A 19,231-nucleotide genomic window follows, 5' to 3' on the forward strand; every position below is an offset into this window, starting at 1 on the left:
TGTAAAAGAATTCAAAAGGCATTTTTCAGAAGCATATTATATGATGTCACTTGTGAATCTTTACATGAAATAAGTGAACAATGAACTTACAACAGCTCCTGGAATGAGTGAATTCCCTATTTATTCAAAATTACATGCAACTACAATTTTTTTTCAGAAGCTATGAAACTCTCAGTGCCTGACTAACAAAGAACATCAGCCTCGCTACTCAGAGCGGTCCTCAGACCAGGACCAGCAGCACCAACATCACACAGGAGATTGCTATTGATTCTCAGAATCTCTAGCCCACCAGGACCTGATCATTCAGATTCTGCATTCGAACTAGAACCTGGGGGACTCATATGCACAGTGAAGCTGAAGAAGTGTGGGTCTAGGCCAGGTGTTCTCACCTTTTCATGTTGACAGTTGAGGCAGGATAATTACTTGTGTTGGGTATTGTCAGTGTTCAGCATCATCCTTCAGACCTTGCCAAATAGCCCCTGAGGCAAAGTCACCTCTGGTTGAGAACCAGTGCCCCGCAGTGAAAACTAAATGCATCCTGATAGAATTCCAATGAATACCCCACCTTTTATTAGTTTGAACTCTGAGGAGATCGGTAAACTCCATCAAACCCTATTTCTGCCATAGGGAAGAGAGTTCATAATACTACCTCATAAAATGGACTTTTCTAAAACTTAAATCAGACAATTCCTTTAAAATGTTAGGCTCAGGTCATGTGGCATAAAAATATCAAAATGTATCTCTTATAATTAGTAAGTATTTTATGAGGCACTAAATGAAAGCTCTTAACTTGTGATATAAGCAAGAGCCCCTAATTATTTTGACAAATGTGTAAGGAAGCCAAACAGTGTGGTGCCCAAGATTGCATCTCAGCGGAGCATGGTTCTGCCTTGTTGAAGAGAATGGCAAGTTTCCAGAGATACCAGGTCTGTGCCCCACCCCAAATCAGACTTTGAAGAAAATGTGGTCAGGGATGGGATAAGGTCATAGAAGGTTAGACCTCTGGAAAGCATGTGAGCAAGACAAGGAGTCATAAACACTGAGTTCACTCGACTTCCAACCTTGTCTCTTGGGGGTCAGAGAGTCATTAGGAAAAATTTCCTTTCTGCTTACTCCAGAGGCCCAGAGGGAAATCACATGCTTAGGAGTTGGAATAACCTGAGGGAAATGTGCCTGATGAGCAGGTATAGAGAGAGCTGTAACTATCTCCCCTGCGCAGTCCCTCAGCTTGCACAGTGCTGGGGGACAGGACATGGTCGTTGCGTTTGATTCTTAAGCTGGCTCAGGAACTGCTGCTTCACTCCTTCCTGATGTCTTGTGTGAGGACAGAGCTTCAACCTTCACCATCAACCATCCAGGGAGCAATTCAGTCTTCCACACGGAGACCTTCCTCTCGGAGACCCCACCCAGGTGAGTCTGGGAGCCCAGCAGGTACATCAGGAAAGGGTCAGAGAGGACGGAACCTGCCACCTTTTCCCTGAGTCACCTGGGAGCCCAAACAGTCTAGCCCAGAGACAAGAGGCATGGTGTCTACGTTCTCGGTTAAGTAACAATTTGTAATTCATTTATTTAATAGAGTAATAAAGATGTGTTTGTTTGATGAATCTGCACTACAAGGACCTTAGCTGACAATTAAGTGATGGGAAGGGAGTCCAGTTAGATGACGCTGTAGAATGAGTGAGATGCATAAAATGGTGGTAGTAAGATGAGAACATACCTGAGATGTTTTGCTGTTCAGAGAGAAGAAAATAGGGTATCAGCTGCAAAGAACAGTGCCATGGACTGAGAGTGTTTGTATTAAATTTCAAGGGTGGGGTGTGTTTGAGCATGTTTCAATTTATTGGAAAGATCCTGACCACTGCGGGGGACGGTGCTTCCCAGCAGCATGTGGTCAGGCATTCATGGCGGCATCTTCTCTCATGCTGGGTATTCACAGGAAGGAGTACTAGTTAATAAAACTAAATAGTTTCGCTTGGAATTAGTTTATTTCTAGCAAGGCTGCATATATTCTTGGACTTGTTACCAGTTTACTTTCTCCCTTGGAACAATTGGTAGGAATTCCTGTCCCACACTCAGCCTTTTCCCCCAGTGGCACTGCGTTCCCTGCTTTTCATGAGAAATTCTGTCGTGCAGTCGGGGAAGAACAATTGAGGACTGACAGACTTTTAGGCAAAGATATAGGGTGCTGAGAAACAATGTCACTAAATTATATAGATGGGGAAGTAGAAGTCACCCATAGTACCTTAAATCTTAATACCACAGAAGCAGCGGACTCAGTTTACATTTGTGCAATGAGGACTTCACTGTAGCTAATGGGGCGAATATCTCCAAATCTATTTAAAAGTTCTTTTTTATTTTATTTTATTTTTGTTTAAAATATTACAGATGTCCCTTTTCTCGGCAATGACCCATTCCACCCCGTCCCATCCCCCTCCCCAGCCCTTTCCCCTCCCCAGTCCCTTTCCCCACCATTGTCCGTGTCCTTGGGTTGTGCATATATGCATATAAATTCTTTGGTTACTCTCTCCCCCTCCACCCACCCGCCCTCCTCCATCCCTCTGACATTCGTCAGTCTGGTCTATGCTTCCATGTCATTGAATCTATTCTGTTCATCAGCTTATTAATAAAAGTTCTTTTCTACTTCACGTGTGTTTTTAACATAAAATGCCCTTACCCAACGGAAGCTAATGAAGGAATACACTTAAACTCAGGTCCCTCAGACAAATTTTACTGAATAAATGTCTTTATTCGAATCCGATAGCTGCACACTAGTCGCTTAACGCAAGCAAATATATGCTCTTACAGCCCGGATGTCAGAAGCTCAAGAGGGGTCTCCCTGGCTAATCTCAAGATGCCTGCAGGGCTGCACTCCTTCCCAAGTCTCAGGAGAGTCTGATCCTCTCTAATGCCTGTAGAGCTGCTGGCCAGCTGCATTCCTCAGCTCATCTTCCTTCCTCCGTCTCACAGCCCATGGGGCAGCAGTTTCAAAATCTCCCTGAGGCCAACGCTTTTGTCTCTTCACCACTTACAGAACCGTGGTGGTTACCTTAGTCCCACCGGGGTGGGCCTGGCTCGTCTTCTACCCTAAGGTCAGCCGATTAGCAAGCCTGTCCCTCTGCTGCCCTAACCCTCTCTTGATATAAAACGCATCATACTCGAAGGTGCTGGGGATAAGGACCTGGACATCTCTGGAGGCCCACATTCTGCCTGCTGCAAAGCCCTTTTCAGAAGTGCATTATTTTGTGTCACTGAAGGGCCCTGATTATAAGAAACAAACACAGAATTCAGCACAACCTCTGGAATAAGTGAGTACACTATTCCTTCAAAATTATGTGCAAAGATGATTTTTGGTTCAGAAGACCTAGAACCACTTACACGTGACTCTGACACAGAGCCACAGCCTAGGTACTCACACTGTGGTCCACAGACCAGGAGGACCTGCAGCACCACCACCTGGGGGCTTGTCAGAGATACAGTCTCGGGGCCCACTGGAGACATGATCAATCAGAATTTGCATTTGAACCACAGACTTTGGGGATTTTTATTCATAAGGAAGTGGACAAGTGCTGGTCTAGAGCAGGTGTTCTCACCTTGTCAGTGTTGACATTGGGGACAGGATACTAATTCCAGGTGGTGGGTGCTTTCCTGTGGATTTTAGGTATTAGTGGCATCCCTTCAGACACTGCCACACATCCCCAGGGGGGAATTATTTCTGGTTGACAACCACTGCCCTAGAAGCATCTGACACAATTAAAATCAAGGCCCATCACAAACTCAGATATTAACTTTGGGCCGATCACTATGCAATGGGACTTCATTTACAGGTCCCGTTTCTGCAATGGAGAACAGAGTTCATAAATGTGCTTTCACATTAATAAGTTGTTTATAAAAATTAAATCAGACAATCCTTTAAGGGTGCTAAGCTCCGTTTATAGTGAATAAAGTGATCTAAGTATATCTTTCAGAATTAACAATCATTTTTATAATGAGGGCCTAAATGACAGTTCTTAACTTGGGACGGAAGTACGAAATTCCTAATTGTTATGGCACAAGTGTCAGGAAGACAATGCATGTGGTGGCCAAGGTTTCTTGTCAAAAGGATCAACTTGCTGAAAATGAAAACAGAAATTTTCCAGGGATATCAGGACTATGTCTCCACCCGAAGTCAGTGCTGAAGGCAGTAGAGGCCTAATGCAGGCGGGTTCCTGTCTTAGACTTGGAGAAAACGGAACTCAGAGTTGAGGAGAGGTTCTAGGAGATTTAGAGACCTGGAAGAGAGGAGAGTTCATGGAGCAGGAGTTAAAAAAGAAACAACCAAAAAAACACAAAACAAAACACTGAATTCATAAACTTTTATCAGGTCTACAGGTAACAGAAAATCCGGAATAATTTTCTTTCTGTCCAGAACATTTTTCCACTGGGGACTCGTGTGTCTAGAGTTTGGAGTAACAAGAGGGAAATGTGCCTGAGGAGCAGGAACAGGGATTTATAAATATCTCCTCGTCTCCAGTCCCTCAGCGAGTGTAAATGTAGGCTGGGAGGAGCACGGTTATGTTTGTTTGTATTGCCCTTTGTTTGTTTGGAGCCCTGATTCGGGCTGGAGAAGGGTGCTTCCCACCTTCCTGCTGTCTTCCCTGGGAGCAGAGCTTTGGTGTCTATCACTAAGCATCAGGGAGGGGTTCAGACATCCCCACAGTGACCTTCCTCTCAGGGATCTTCCCAGGTGAGCCCCCAAACACAGCTGACCTTGCATGAGAGGGTCACAGAGAACGGAAGCCAAGAACATTTACCTGTTGTCGCCTGAGAGCTAATTCAGCTTAGCTGTCCAGAGGCAAGAGGCTGTTGTGTGCTTGCTTGACTGGGTAGTGCATTTATTTCAGTGACTACATGAGGCTTCATACATAATGTGACTGCCGCTCACACTTTTGATGATCTTTCATCTCTATATCATTAAATTGCTATCATATCAATGCTATTAAAATATGTTTAAACTTTTAAATGTAAACTGTGGTCTGATCGGGGTGATGTTATCCCCCATGCGGCACTGAGCTATGTCCAGAAAGATTTTCTCTGTCATACTGGAGAGGGGTGGGTGGAGGCAGGGATGCTCTAAACCACCTTCAATGCACAGGACCGACCTCACCACAGAACAATCTGGCCTGAATGTGAACAGTGCTGAGCCTGAGACACTCTGAGTTAAATAATATCATTATTTGTGATACTTAGAGCTGATGCCAGGTTGTTTTCCAAAATTGCAACACTTTTCTGCCAGAAAATTGCTGCCAGTTTAAAGGTTCCAACCCAAATCAATGTGGCTGCACTTCTGGTTTTTTCCCAAGCTGAAGGGTGCAAAAGCAATGGGAGAAAGGGGCTGGCCTGTCCCCTATGGGCCCCACAAAGCTAGCCGGTCAAACGGCCGCGCCAGGGGACAGCAGGCTCGTCTCCCGGGCTCGGTGCAAGCGCAGCGTCGGCTCCTGTCCGCGTGAGAGCCGGTCAGCCCGGCTCAGCTGTCAGGCGGACCATGCGCGAGGCTCCTTGGCCTCCCGGACAAGCTGATATTTGTTCTCTCTATTTTGCTGGCGTCAGCGGAATGTGTTAAGGCTTTAAATGCTGCCAGAAGCAGGAGTTTTCTTCCTCGCAGTCTCTCGGGGACCCCTGAGCTTCTGACATCTCCCCTCCTCCTCATCCGCTTCATTCTTCCGCCCCCATCTCTGCACCTTCTCCTTTGGTTAAACAGGTTACTTTGTGTGTTTGATTAAGCACAGGGCAGAAAATGGGCATCCCAGCATGGAACCCCAAGTCTATTTGTCTACGGAAGGCTTAAGAATTGGAATTTCAGGAAACATTTCTACATTTGACAGGCAAAAGATCACTGGCCTGGCCAGCTTGGGTCCTATCGATTCCCAGCAAAATCCATGTGGCTGGGGTGAGACGGACATGGGAGCACTACCTAGGAGGCCAGGGAGTGGGGGGGGTGTCTGTGTGTGTGTGTGTGTGTGTGTGTGTGTGTGCGCGCGCGTGTGTGTTGGATGTGAGCAGTCCTCAGAGCAGGGATAGCTGCACTCATGTTCCAAGGTGGCTCTTAGGGTATGAGGCCAGCACTCAGTGGAGGGGAGGCTCTAAGGAGGGGATCTCTCCCATTCCCGGGACACCTTTGCAACAATATTAATAACGTATGAGAGGCAGTGTGGACGAGGAAGTCCCTGTGCCTGAGGTTTCAGCAGCAGCAGAGAGGCCACCTCACTGCTCAACTTGTCCCACACCACTTCTCATCACTGTCCCTCACGCTCACTCACCCTGCACACTGGCTTCACTTCTTTTGAGTTAAATATTTACAACAAGCACCTTCCTCAGGGCCTTTGCACGGCCAGTCTCTCTGCGGGGCACACACTTTCACGCATAGCCTTGTGTCTGCCTTCCTCCTCATGTTAAACAAAAAATTTTCAGGACCACACGGTTTTCTTTAAAAAAAGGGGGGGTAAGTGGGTGTTGACCCAAATGCCAGCCAGACAAGGATCAGGTCCTGGGGCATGAAGTCTAAACCACCAGCACGAGCAGAACAAGATAGAAAAGACAACATGTCCACTTGTCCTGAAGTTGACATATACTTTATGTCAGGGATGGGGAACCGTTTCTGCCTAGGGCCTTTGGGATATTTATAACATCATTTGCAGGCCATACAAAATTATCAATTTAAAAGTTAGCTATGCCTGGCCGGGCTTGGCTCAGCGGTTGAGCGTCGACCTAGGATCCAGGCGATCGGGGTTTGATTCTCAGTCAGGGCACATGCCTGGGTATCTGCCCGATCAGTTGGGGGGCGAACAGGAGGCAGCTGATCAATGACTCTCTCATCATTGATGTTTCTAGCTCTCTCTCTCCCCCTCCTTTCCTTTCTCTGAAATCAATAAAGACATATTAAAAAAAAAAAAGCTATGAAAAAAACTCCTAGGTTTATTGAATTTCAAGTCCCACCTGCAGTTGCCTTGGCTGACTCGGACCAAATAATTTCCAGGGCAGTATATGAATTGCAGCATTTCCCATATGTGAGTAATGCAAGTTTGTGGGAAAATCAGTCATGTCATTTTCCTCTTTCCTGGTAGTCGCCTCCTCCACATGGAACCAGTGAATCTTACACAGATTTCAGAGTTTCTTCTCCTGGGATTCTCAGAGGACCCAGAACTGCAGCCCCTCGTCTTCGGGCTGTTCCTCTCCATGTACCTGGTGGCCGTGCTGGGAAACCTGCTCCTCGTGCTGGCCGTCGGCTCAGACTCCCGCCTCCACACGCCCATGTACTTCTTCCTGTCCAACCTGTCCTTGGTGGACATCTGCTTCACCTCCACCACCGTCCCGAAGATGCTGCTCAACATCCAGACGCAGAGCAAAGCCATCACCTATGAAGGCTGCATCACCCAGATGTATTTTTTCCTACTCTTTGGAGGGGTGGATATTTTCCTCCTGACCGTGATGGCCTATGACAGGTATGTGGCCATCTGCCACCCCCTGCACTACATGGTCATCATGGACCCTTGGCTCCGTGGACTGCTGGTTCTGGCGTCCTGGATCATGAGTTTCCTGAATTCCATGCTACAAAGCTTAATGGTGTTAAGACTGTCCTTCTGCATGGACTTGGAAATCCCTCACTTTTTCTGTGAACTCAATCAGATGATCAAACTTGCCTGTTCAGACACCTTTTTAAATAACATGGTGATGTATTTTTCAGCTCTCCTGCTTGGTGGTGGGTCATTCGCTGGGATCCTTTACTCTTACTCTAAGATAGTGTCCTGCATACATGGAATGTCATCAGCTCAGGGGAAGTATAAAGCATTTTCTGCTTGTGCCTCTCACCTCTCGGTTGTCTCCTTATTTTATTGTACGATGCTGGGCGTGTACCTCAGCTCTGCTGCTACTCACAGCTTACACGCCAGTGCAATGGCCTCTGTGTTGTACACCGTGGTCACACCCATGCTGAACCCCTTCATCTACAGTCTCAGGAACAAAGACATCAAACAGGCCCTGAAAACATTCTTTGTGAAGGAAACTACAAGCAGGCCATTGTCCTAAGGATGAAGGCCTGCCCATGACTGCCCAGGTCAAAGGCTCTGAATTGGATATTCTGATTGTCTTCAGACTATGGAAGTAGAACTTGCTCTTTCCATTTATTTCCTGGAATTTCCATTTCTTTGACCTCATCTTCTCTATTCAATTTACGTAACTCAATTAAGCTTTCTTCTCTGTGTGATATCCATCAGCTTTTCTCCTGGTTGTTTTTCTACTTTCTTAAATTTATTTCCATCATGGATTGGAACAATTTGGAAAATCCCATTTACCTAATAAGAAAACATGGATATTTTTAGAATAATTTGGCTAAAATGACATATATATCACCAAATAATTGGTTTTTACAAAAAGAATCATCCTGAATTATACTACTCCTGTGGAAAAAACTACCCTTAATGACCAAGGCAATTTACACAATTTTATGAGAGGAAAATCAGAGACCTCTGTTTTTAACTGTTATGTCTGACATTCTTTTGTATATCACCATCTTAACTGCTCTTCCTGATAATGTGGACTCTAACATGCCGGTGTGTTTAATACCTAGTGACTGGTGTTTCTTCTCCTCTTTAAGATCCTGTTCTCTCTCAGCTCAGTGTTCACAATCCCTACCTTAGCCACTTGCAAAATGATTATCGAACATTTGTCTCCAAGAGGACTCTTCATTGAAAGACACGTTTCAATAAATAGGTTGACCTAATACCACCTTAATATCACAGATGAATTTCAATACAATGAAGTAAATTTTAAAATCACACATTGTATTACTGTGTAAAATAGTTCTTCTTCATGATGTACATCTACTCATTGGAGTATGGAGGAACGATGCATATTCATAAAGTGGTTTATTCATATGATTGAAGTTTGGTTGGTATTTTTCCATGTTGTATTGAATTATCTTTATGTTTCTGCTTGAGAACTTTCAGTGCTGCCTCTGATAGGACTCTTTTCATTACTATAAAGAATATAGATCCCATTTCTAAATTTTCCATAAGCCTGGAAGGGATGGTGAATGATCATTATCACTTTCTTCCAATATATGTCTCTCTCATGCTCAGGATTCTATTCATCTTTAATGGTCAAAGAATGACTCAGGATAGAACTTGCATTCTTGTTTAGTCCTGTAAATCAGGGTTGCCAGATTTCCCACACAAACATATGTGTTCTTTCCACCTCTCCTGGTTACAAGGAAATGAACCCCAATAAGAGTTTTTAAACACAGTTGTCTGAAGTAAACGAAAATAACTCAGTAACCATGAATGCCGTCTTCAGAAATTACAACAAATGCCAACAACAATCAGCAGCATATCATTACTGCCCTCACTCCTGTTCACTTTGATAATTGTATCAGTAAGTATTGCCGCATGACAAGCCAACCTACAAGCAAATTATTTAATGTAATGTCATTCTCACCAAGTGAGATTGTATGGCTGGGAGGTGTTCTGAGCTCTGCCTGTCCCCTATGAGTCTATAGTCAGCTGTGAGTCTCTTTGTTTGTTTCTAAGGCTCATTCATGATGTTGTGTGTGGTCATGGTGCTCTTCTCCCTTGAAGCAATATATGACCAGATTACCCTATTTCTATATCTACTTTTATCTTCTATTTTAAAGAAAAGAAAGAATACCGAATGTGAATTGCTTTATTTTACTTCTACTGTTCCTATATCCATGACACTTTGCTTTCTTCCCAGTTAGAAGAGATTCCTCCTACCATTTCTCAGAGTGAATCAGCCACCTGAGCTCTAGATCTTAGGCTTTTGTCCTTCTAAGTAATTCATTGAAGTATAATTACATAATATAAACTGATCACGAAAATGCACAATTTCATGTATAAAAGCCACACAAAAATTACAGTCCATACTTTATGTTTCCATTTGTGTATAAGTCAGGAAGGTGCACAATAAACTTTAATGGCTTTTTAATGTAATTGTTGAAGGTTTAATATACATGAGCTTCAATTTCCTTATTTCTGAAGGTCATGTGGGAAAGTAAACATCACTTCAGAGGAATGTTTCAAGGAATAAATGAGATATGTGGCTATATTCTGCTGAGAGCAAATAAAGTGTTCAAAGGTAAAGTTGTATGTAAATGTATGTGTGTTCATTCATATACATTTTAAGTTCAAATACACACACATATGTACACAAACACAGACTCATTTATAATCTCATAGTTTTTGTTGAAAGGGAACTTAAGAGAAAGTTGAAGAGGATAGAAATGAAAAGAATGGGTGTTTGAATGAACAGAAAATGAAAAGAAGCAGAAATTTGGACATGAAGATGTGAAGTAAATGGTAGACAGGAACTTAAATGATACATTACTTTTCCTATGTTAATGCCTCAAGGGCACCAAAATCTGAAGCACATTTGCATTTATGCAATAAGAAATTCTCTACCAGCTAAAGAGGCTGAGTATCTCCAAACTGATTACAAATTTCTTCTACTTAAGGGAGGATTACAGCTCAAAATGCCTTTAATAGGGGAGGCTAACTGAATGGGTTGAGACACTTAATCTCATGTTCCTGAAGAAAATTTCTGTATTTGAACAAATGTCCATATTCTTTTTTTAATGCTAATGTAAAATTACTACCTGAGTGATTTAAAACAAACACATTTGTGCTGTTACAATTCCTGAGGTCAGAAACAGTAAATGGGTCTCAGTGGGCTAAAATCCAAATGTTTGCAGGGCTAGGTTTCTTCTGGAGTCTACAGAAGAAACCTATTTACTTTCCTATTCCGGGCTTAGATAATAGTGCAAAAAAATCTACATATAATTCTTATAATTAACAAATATTTCAGAGTGAGGGAATAAATGACAGCCCTTAACTTGTTGTATAAGGTTGAAATACCAAATTGTTTTGGCTAATTTGTCATGAAGCCCAGTGATATAAGTTTATATCAAAGGAACTTAGTTCTCCCCCTTGTTGAAAAAAAAAATAGCAATTTTATGTAGATGTCAGGGCCTGTGTCCCTACCACGTGTCAATATTTGGAGATTCCAGTTTTCTAATGCAGACTTGAAATATTTTCAATCAGAGTTGGGATAAGGTGCTGGGAGGTTAGTCCACTGAAAGCCAATAGACGCTGGATTCCCTTGACTTCTAACCTGGTCTTTTGGGAACACAGAGTCTCCAGGAAAACTTTCCATTGTGTCTGACCCACAGGGAAATCATGTGATCAGAGGTTGGAATAACAAGACAGAATGTACCTAATGAGCAGGCCCAGGGAGCTGTAAACATCGCCTCATCTCCAGTCTCTCAGCGTGAACAATCTTGGACTGGATGGGACTCGGTTGTTGCTTTTGGACTCCAAAGTTTGTCTAGGAGACCAATGCTTGCCTCCTCCCTGCTGTCTTGTCTGGGAAGAGAGCTTCAGTCTCCATCATCAACCTTCCAGGAGGCTGGAATTTCACACCGAGGCCTTCCCCTCACAGTTCCCAATGAGGTGAGTCCAACGGCCCAGCGGGTACTGCAGGAAAGGGCCAGAGAGCATCAAAGCCAAGTCATTTACCTGAGGTCTCTTGACAGCCGTCAGCCTCTGGTTGTTTGCTTGTCTGATTAACGAATTAATGATTAATTTATGATGCTAATAGGAGAAGTGAACCCTGAACTAAGCAACACATGGGTAACTGTTGACAATTAACTGATGGAAGCCCAATTAGAGGTGGCAATGGGAGGCATAAAGTCTTTCAGGTAAAAGCAGAACATATACAGTGAGTTTTGCAATAAAGGGAGTAGGACAATAGAGTAGTAGGTAGGGAGGGCTGCCCAGGAAAGTGAGGGCAGTTCTTCTTTACTTTTATCACGGGGCCTATTCAACCACAGGTCCATGTTGATGAGAAAGTACAGATCCAGTTTACTTCTTGCCAACATCACCTTGCAGCAGTAGTTCATGAGACATGCATTTCACAGGGTTTTCTTTCACTCTGTATTCATTCACATGAAAAGGAATTTCCCTGATAAGTGAAAAGAGGTGTGGTAAGTGGCTGAGCTTTGCAATTACTTCATTACCCGTGACCCGAATATATTTGTAAGTTAGTTATTCTTTTGTTTTCTCTCATGTAAATTGTCTGTACAAGTCCTGACATTTGTATAGCGAGTTCAGAGTGCTTTTCTTCCGCTTTTTTATAGCATTCTTCTAAACAAAGAATTGGAGCTTTTTACACCAACTTTGTTGTTATTGATTAATTTTATGTATGTGTATGGGGGGAATTGTGGGAGTTTATTAATAGTGTCGAGTCAAATCTATCACTCAGTCATATTGTATTCTCTCCATTGCCTTCTTTTAGAAAAAAATATGTTTTTATTGATTTCCAAGAGAGGAAGAGAGAGGGATAGAAACATCAGTGATGAGAGAGTCATTGATCGGCTGCCTCCTGCACACCGCCAACTGGGGATCAAACCCGCAACCCTGGCAAGTGCCCTGACCGGGAAGCCAACCACAAGCTCCTGGATCCTAGGTTGACGCTCAACCACTGAGCCACGCAGGTGCGGCTCTGCATTGCTTTTTAATTTTTATTTTTGTACTGGAAAAATATTCAGCTGTTATTAGTTTTTTCACCTATGAACCCTTGCTATAAACAAACATGCGCGTGAATGTTCTTCCGTGGGCTTAGCCCTCGCCAGCCGCCCCGCACACGCGCCCGCAGCCCGCCCGCATCTCCTGCCCCGCGCGGCTCCTTCCCGCCTTTGCCAGGAGCTCGGTTTCCCCGGCGCGTGGTCTTCCCCCGCCCTCCGCAAGGCGCTCCCCCGTGTATGGGACCAAGGGTTACCTTACCTTCCATAAGCATATTCGAATCCCTGTATCCTTTTATAAGAAGAAATCATAACTTAGACACTGTTTTCTCCCTGGTTTTAAAAGCCATTCTATAAAGTTCTTTTATTTGCAAGGTTTTGGAAATTTAATCTGGAATTCGTGGCCCGTGTTGACATCGCTAAGTTCTCATTATTTTCTGTCTTTATATAGACTTATTTGATTCTCACTTAATTTTGTTTCATACAATTGTTTTGCAGCCACTGTACTTAACCATGTTTCATTCCTGCTGATCATCTTTACTCAATAAGATGTTAGTTTTTAAAAACCCCTCTTCCTATGTCACGCACACGCGCACTCATACGCTTTTACACAAATGCACAAGCAGCACCCTGCGCCCGCGAGGGATTCTCTTCACGCGTCCAACGGTCTTTCGTTCCCGCGTCCGCTCCGCCCTGCTGCCCCGCGAGGCCCGGCTCCGCCCCCGGTACCCGCGGGATGCTGATTGGTTCCTTCCACGCGTGCGTAACACTCTGGAAGTTTTCTATATACTTCCCCGTGCGTTGCTATCATAACAATTATACAAAAATATTTCAAGGTTGTTAATTAAAACTCTGCTTCTCCACCAGAGGCAGTATTGTTCCCCCAGGGGACGCAGCAATGTGCGGAGACAGTTTTGGCTGTGCAATGGGTCGGGGAGGCAGACCAAGGGTGCTCTAAACAGCCTGCGGGGCCCCGGAGAGACACCCCGCACCCCGCACCCCGCACCCGCACCCCGCTCAGTGCCCTGGTCCAGAATGTCAGCCGTGCAGAGACTGAGAAGCCATGCGTGAGACTGCATGTACTCGTGATATTTACAGCTGCCTTCAGATTGCTTTCCCGGTGTTGTAACACTTTATAGTTCTGCCAGAAAAGAGAAAAAACAACACCTGTGCTAACTGTTTGAAAGTTCCAACCCGTCAATGTGACACCTTTCAAGGTTTTCCCCAGCCCGACAGGTGTGAAAAAAGTTCTTTGCTGTTTTCTGAACTTTTCCTGAGTTTGATGAAACAGTCATATATCTGATAGTCTTTTTAATTTGAATATTATTATTACATGCTTATTGTTCTTCCATTATCAGCATTATTATTTTTTTTTTAATTATTATGGTGGGGGAGGTAGAAGACGGTAAAGGGGCATAAATGGCGATGGAAGACTTGACTTTGGGTGCTGAACACACAATACGATATACAGATGGTGTATTATAGATTTGTACACCTGAAACTTATATAGTTTTGTTAACCAACGCCATGCCCATAAAGTCAATAAAAATTTTAAAATAAAAGTAAAACTAAATAAAAAATAATACTTCCCAATTGACTTAGGGTGATGTTTTTGCCATTAAAAAGTTTTACATTTTATTAGTTAAATATGTCTGTCTTATTACTTCTGAGTCTCTTGACTTAATTACGATGGTGTGGTCCACCCATAAATATTAACATGCAGTATTCTATGTATTGATCTAAAAAGTATTGCTTGCTCTTAGAGTGAGTAGGCAATCCCTGTGATTTTTAGTGACATGACTTCATTTTCTCCCAGGTTGATATTTATTTTTCCAGCTTTTATTCAACAATTCAATCCTTCCAAATATATTGAAATGGAACCTTACCATTGTTAAATGTACTTATATACCGAGACCTAATTCCTGATTAACTCAGCAAATAATAACAGAGTATCTACTATTTCCCACAATTTCTAGGAACATTATAGATTATCTTCTATGTCTATGCCTTTGCCCATTTGAATACTAATCCATGCTGGTAAGACTAAATTATTGCTATTTTTCATCTTGTTTCCATTCCTTTTTGATGGAAAAAGTAATTTTTTCCACTCGATTTTCTTTAATTGATTTCGGTTGCTTTGAAATCACTCTGTTAAACCAGGTTTCATTCTCCCTCATTCCTTTTATTTCATAACTTTACATTTATTTAAATGGGCTCCTATATAAGGGCACATATATTCACATACACCTGTGAAAAGACAAAGGTGAACACAACAGGTGGAGCCCTGCTTGTCTGGACCTGGCCTTGTGATGGTGAAGTCAGACGAAAGTGAAATAAATGTTTGCATGAGTGTGCTCAGGCTCAAATCATATGAAGAAGGTGACGCTCATAAAAGGATGAATTGACATGGCCAGTGTGGGATTTATTGCTCATGTCCTGGGGAGGCCTCTGCATGTTGCATGAAGACCAGAACCAGAATTAGACTGTGTCCATTGATTTGTCAAAAATTAGATCAAAACCCAAGGTCCAAGAAAAACAAAGATGCCATGTAAAAAAAGTGAGAAAGGGGCTTGTCTCATCTGCCATTCAACTGGTCAAATAAATATAGAAGAGCACAGGAAAAACCAGCCTTCTACTGCTTCATGTTAAAAATATGTTTCAACCTGTGTTGTTTTTCTATGTTTCTTTTTGTGAATTATTGGTTTCTTTTTTTGGTCAGTTTAGCTTGGGGTAGTCAATCTTTAAGCTGTTTCTCTGTCTTTTGGACAAATTTATTCTTTCTCCTTTATTACTTTTGCCTGCCTTCAAGGAGGTGTAGTCAGGGGTGAAAAGCTGCCAAAATCCAAAGAAGATTTTTCTTCCTCATTGTCTCTCAGGGACCCCCTGAGCTTATTAGATCTCTTTTCTTCCTCAGGTCCACTTTATTGCTGTCTCTCCCTCTGTGTTTATTTAACCTATTGCTTATGTTTCTTTAAATACAGGGCAGAAAATGGGCATAGAAATATGGAACCCCAAGTATATTTGTCCATGGGAGGCTTACAATAGAAATATCTAAGTCCTAATCCTAATTCTTTTCAGAAAAGACAGTTGAACTGAAGAACTTGACTTGTGTCTCCTCATAGCCTAAATAGTGTGGAAGCAAGTGGAAAAGGCATGGAAATAACACCGATGAGGAGGCCACGGTGGGCTGTGTTGTGAGTGTGCCTAGTGAACTGAGAGCAGTCCTCAGAGCACGGGTGCCTGTCTCATATAGTCCAAAGTGACTTTTAATATCAAGAGGAGGTAGTAAGGAGGAGATTCTTTTCAATTCACGATGCTTTCACAGCAGATTAATAAAGTGCAAGATTTCCATAGTGTGCACAAGGCTCTCTCTCTGACTTGAAGTTTCATCAGCCACAACCAGGCCATCTCGTCTCCTAATAGTCTCTGACCCCATCTCTCATCCTGCTCTGCCTTGCTCATTCCCCTTACACGCTGGCTCATTTGGAGCCTTGAATTTCTAAAACAACCATCTTCCTCAGGGCCTTTGCACTGGCTATTCCTTCTGCCTGGCAAACGCTTCCCCCTCACTCTCCCAGTTAGTCTTCTCTGAGATGTCTGTTTAACTATCACCTGCTGGCAAGTCTTCATTAAACTCTATTAAAAAAAACACCCTCTGTCCACTCTCTCCATTTAATGTGATTTACTTTTCCTTATAGCATCTGCACTATAGAATATGTTATATTATTATTTTAATTTGATTATATTCCATCTCCATCATTAGTTTGTAGACTTTGTTTATAAGCACCCAGACTCCGAACAGTGCCTGGAACATGGTCTAGAATCAATATATATTCCTCACATGCCTGAAAGACATCCTCAGTAATACAGCAATATACATCCTACCTGGAGAACAGGTTGATGGTAGAGAAGGAACTTCTACTGAGAAATGGCAATAGAGATGCCTAATGGGAACCAGATCATACACCAAATATGGAAATTATTTTTCTAAATCAAAAATAGAAATGTGCCACTTATTCTCAGTTACCAATGCTTGCTAATATGAAAATTAGTTACTCCTTTTTTCTTTTTTTTTTCTTGGTAGTTAACTGCAACACATGGAACGAGGCAACGGTTCACAAATTTCAGAATTTCTTCTCCTGGGACTTTCACAGGCCCTGGAACTGCAGCCCCTCGTCTTCGGGCTGTTCCTCTCCATGTACCTGGTGGCCGTGCTGGGAAACCTGCTCCTCGTGCTGGCCGTCGGCTCAGACTCCCGCCTCCACACGCCCATGTACTTCTTCCTGTCCAACCTGTCCTTGGTGGACATCTGCTTCACCTCCACCACCGTCCCGAAGATGCTGGTGAACATCCAGACGCAGAGCAGAGCAATCACCTACGAAGGCTGCATCACACAGATGTATTTTTTCATACTCTTTGCGGTGTTGGATGACTTCCTCCTGACCGTGATGGCCTATGACAGGTATGTGGCCATCTGCCACCCCCTGCGCTACGTGGTCATCATGAACCCCCGGCTCTGTGGACTGCTGGTTCTAGTGTCCTGGATCATGAGTTTCCTGAATTCCTTGTTAGAAAGCTTGATGGTGTTGGGTCTGCTCTTCTGCTCAGACTTGGAAATCCCCCACTTCTTCTGTGAACTCAATCAGGTGGTCCAACTTGCCTGTTCTGACACCTTTCTTAACAACATAATAATGTATTTTTCAGCTGGGCTGCTGGGTGGTGGTCCCTTTGCTGGGATCCTTTACTCTTACTCTAAGATAATTTCCTCCATACGTAGAATCCCATCAGCTGAGGGGAAGTATAAAGCATTTTCTACCTGTGTGTCTCACCTCTCGGTTGTCTCCTTATTTTATGGTACAAGCCTAGGAGTTTACCTCAGCTCTGCTGCTCCCCACAGCTCACACTCAAGTGCAACAGCCTCAGTGATGTACACGGTGGTCACACCCATGCTGAACCCCTTCATCTACAGTCTCAGGAACAAAGACATAAAGAGGGCCCTGGACAGATTCCTTGGCAGGGAAGCTTTTCAAGGACCAGCTGTACTAATCTGAGTATTTGCCCATGAATGCAGGTTTCGAAGCCTCAGCCATATGTTCTGAAACAAATTAATCCAATCTTTGCACCATACGTAATTGGAAAATCTCATTTATCTCATGTGTTAAACGAATTACTTTAGCATAATTTATTCTCTTATGACATATATCACTCCAAGTAATTTTTCTATTGTTTTCCTGAAAGAATTGTCATAAATCATACTACCCCTGTGGACAGAACTGTACTAAGGTCATTTACATAATTTTATTTTAGAGGAAAATCTGAGGCCACAGTTTTCACTTATATGTTCTTCACCATTTTCTACAGCACCATCTTTACTGCTCGTCTTGATAATGTAGACTTCAACATGCTAGTATGTTTTATAGCTCGTCTCCTGGTTTTATATTCTTCATTCAGGTATGCAGCTGTGTGTCCACATGCCTACTATAGCCTCTGGCAAAAATTGACTATCAAATACATGTTCCCAAGAACAGTGTACATGGAAATATACATTTTAATAATTAGACTGATCTAATATGGTTAGAGTCAGAGATGACCTTACATATGATGAAGCAAAACTACCCATACCATTTATCACTATACAAAAATATTTTTCCTGGTGCACATCTACTCATCAAAGTGTGGCTGATTGCCCTGGCCTAGAGGCTCAGTTGCTAGGAGCATCATCCTGTGCACCATAAAGATTGTGGGTTCAATTCCTGCTTAGGGCATGAACCTAGGCTACCGGTTCCATTGCTGTTGGGAAGCACATAAGAGGAAGTCGATTGTTCTTTCTCTCTCACATCGATGTTTCTCTCTCTCTCTCTCTTCCTGCCTCTCTAAAAAAAAAAAAAAAAAAATCAATAAAAATTAATGAAATAACGTGTGGAATATGATGTCCATGTGTAATTCTTATTCGTCAGGTTAAAGAATTACCTGGAGTCTTTTATGATTTTTTCTGCACTATTTTCCTGTTTCTGCTTGAAAACTTTCAATGTGCTCCCTACAAATGTGACTGGTTCTAGTGCCCTAATTTAAATATCTCCACCTTCTAAATTTTTTCAAATCTGCCAAAGGCACAGTGAATGATTAGCATCAATATCATACAACTTATATCTCCTTTATAAGTGGGAATATTGTCAATGTTTTTGATCAGAAGACGAATCAAACAGAAGTTGAAATCCTGTCCAGTCATGTGACTAAGAATCACAAATTTTCTTGCACAAACATGTACGTCTTTCCACACTGTCCTGACTGCCAGGAAGGGAACCTCAGTGGGCTCACTTTGAGACAGTTTTCTGAAATACATTTGAATAACAGAATGGTTGTGAACGCTGTCCTCAGATATCAGTACAAATGGCAAAAGTAAGAAGTAGCAGATTATTATACTTTCCCTCAGTTCTGTTCACTTTGATTATACTAACAATCCACTATTGCTACAGAACAAGCCATCCTAAAAGCAAAAGGTTTAGTAGAATTCCTTTATTTTCTAATGGGTCTGTATAGTGGGGAGGTGCTCTGATCACCGCTGGTCTCCTCACAAGTCTGGACTCAGCTGTGGGTCAGCTGGTATGTCTCTGCTGACCTTGGCCGGGCTTTCTTATGTATTAGGGGCTCAGGTATTGTGACTGA

General features: G+C 42.8%; 1 protein-coding gene across 5 annotated transcripts; it reads left to right on the plus strand.

Moving 5' to 3' along the window:
• The first annotated feature begins 4,687 nt into the window (after window positions 1-4,687).
• Window positions 4,688-18,440, plus strand: LOC308556028 (olfactory receptor 7A17-like). Of its 5 annotated transcripts, XM_081134988.1 has the most exons (3): window positions 11,035-11,495; window positions 13,433-13,801; window positions 16,650-18,440. In XM_081134988.1, the coding sequence occupies exon 3, from the start codon at window positions 16,663-16,665 to the stop codon at window positions 17,614-17,616; it is 954 nt and encodes a 317-aa protein (XP_080991114.1). In that variant the 5' UTR covers window positions 11,035-11,495; window positions 13,433-13,801; window positions 16,650-16,662; the 3' UTR covers window positions 17,617-18,440. The 5 variants fall into 5 exon arrangements, with proteins under 5 accessions (XP_080991115.1, XP_080991116.1, XP_080991114.1 ...); XM_081134989.1 differs by lacking the exons at window positions 11,035-11,495; window positions 13,433-13,801; window positions 16,650-18,440 and adding exons at window positions 4,688-4,723; window positions 7,101-8,198; XM_081134990.1 differs by lacking the exons at window positions 11,035-11,495; window positions 13,433-13,801 and adding an exon at window positions 7,030-7,185 and having other exon boundaries at window positions 16,735-18,434.
• Window positions 18,441-19,231: the final 791 nt, after the last annotated feature.

The sequence above is a fragment of the Miniopterus schreibersii genome (assembly GCF_964146895.1).
Source record: "Miniopterus schreibersii genome assembly, chromosome: 4".
NCBI lineage: Eukaryota > Metazoa > Chordata > Mammalia > Chiroptera > Miniopteridae > Miniopterus > Miniopterus schreibersii.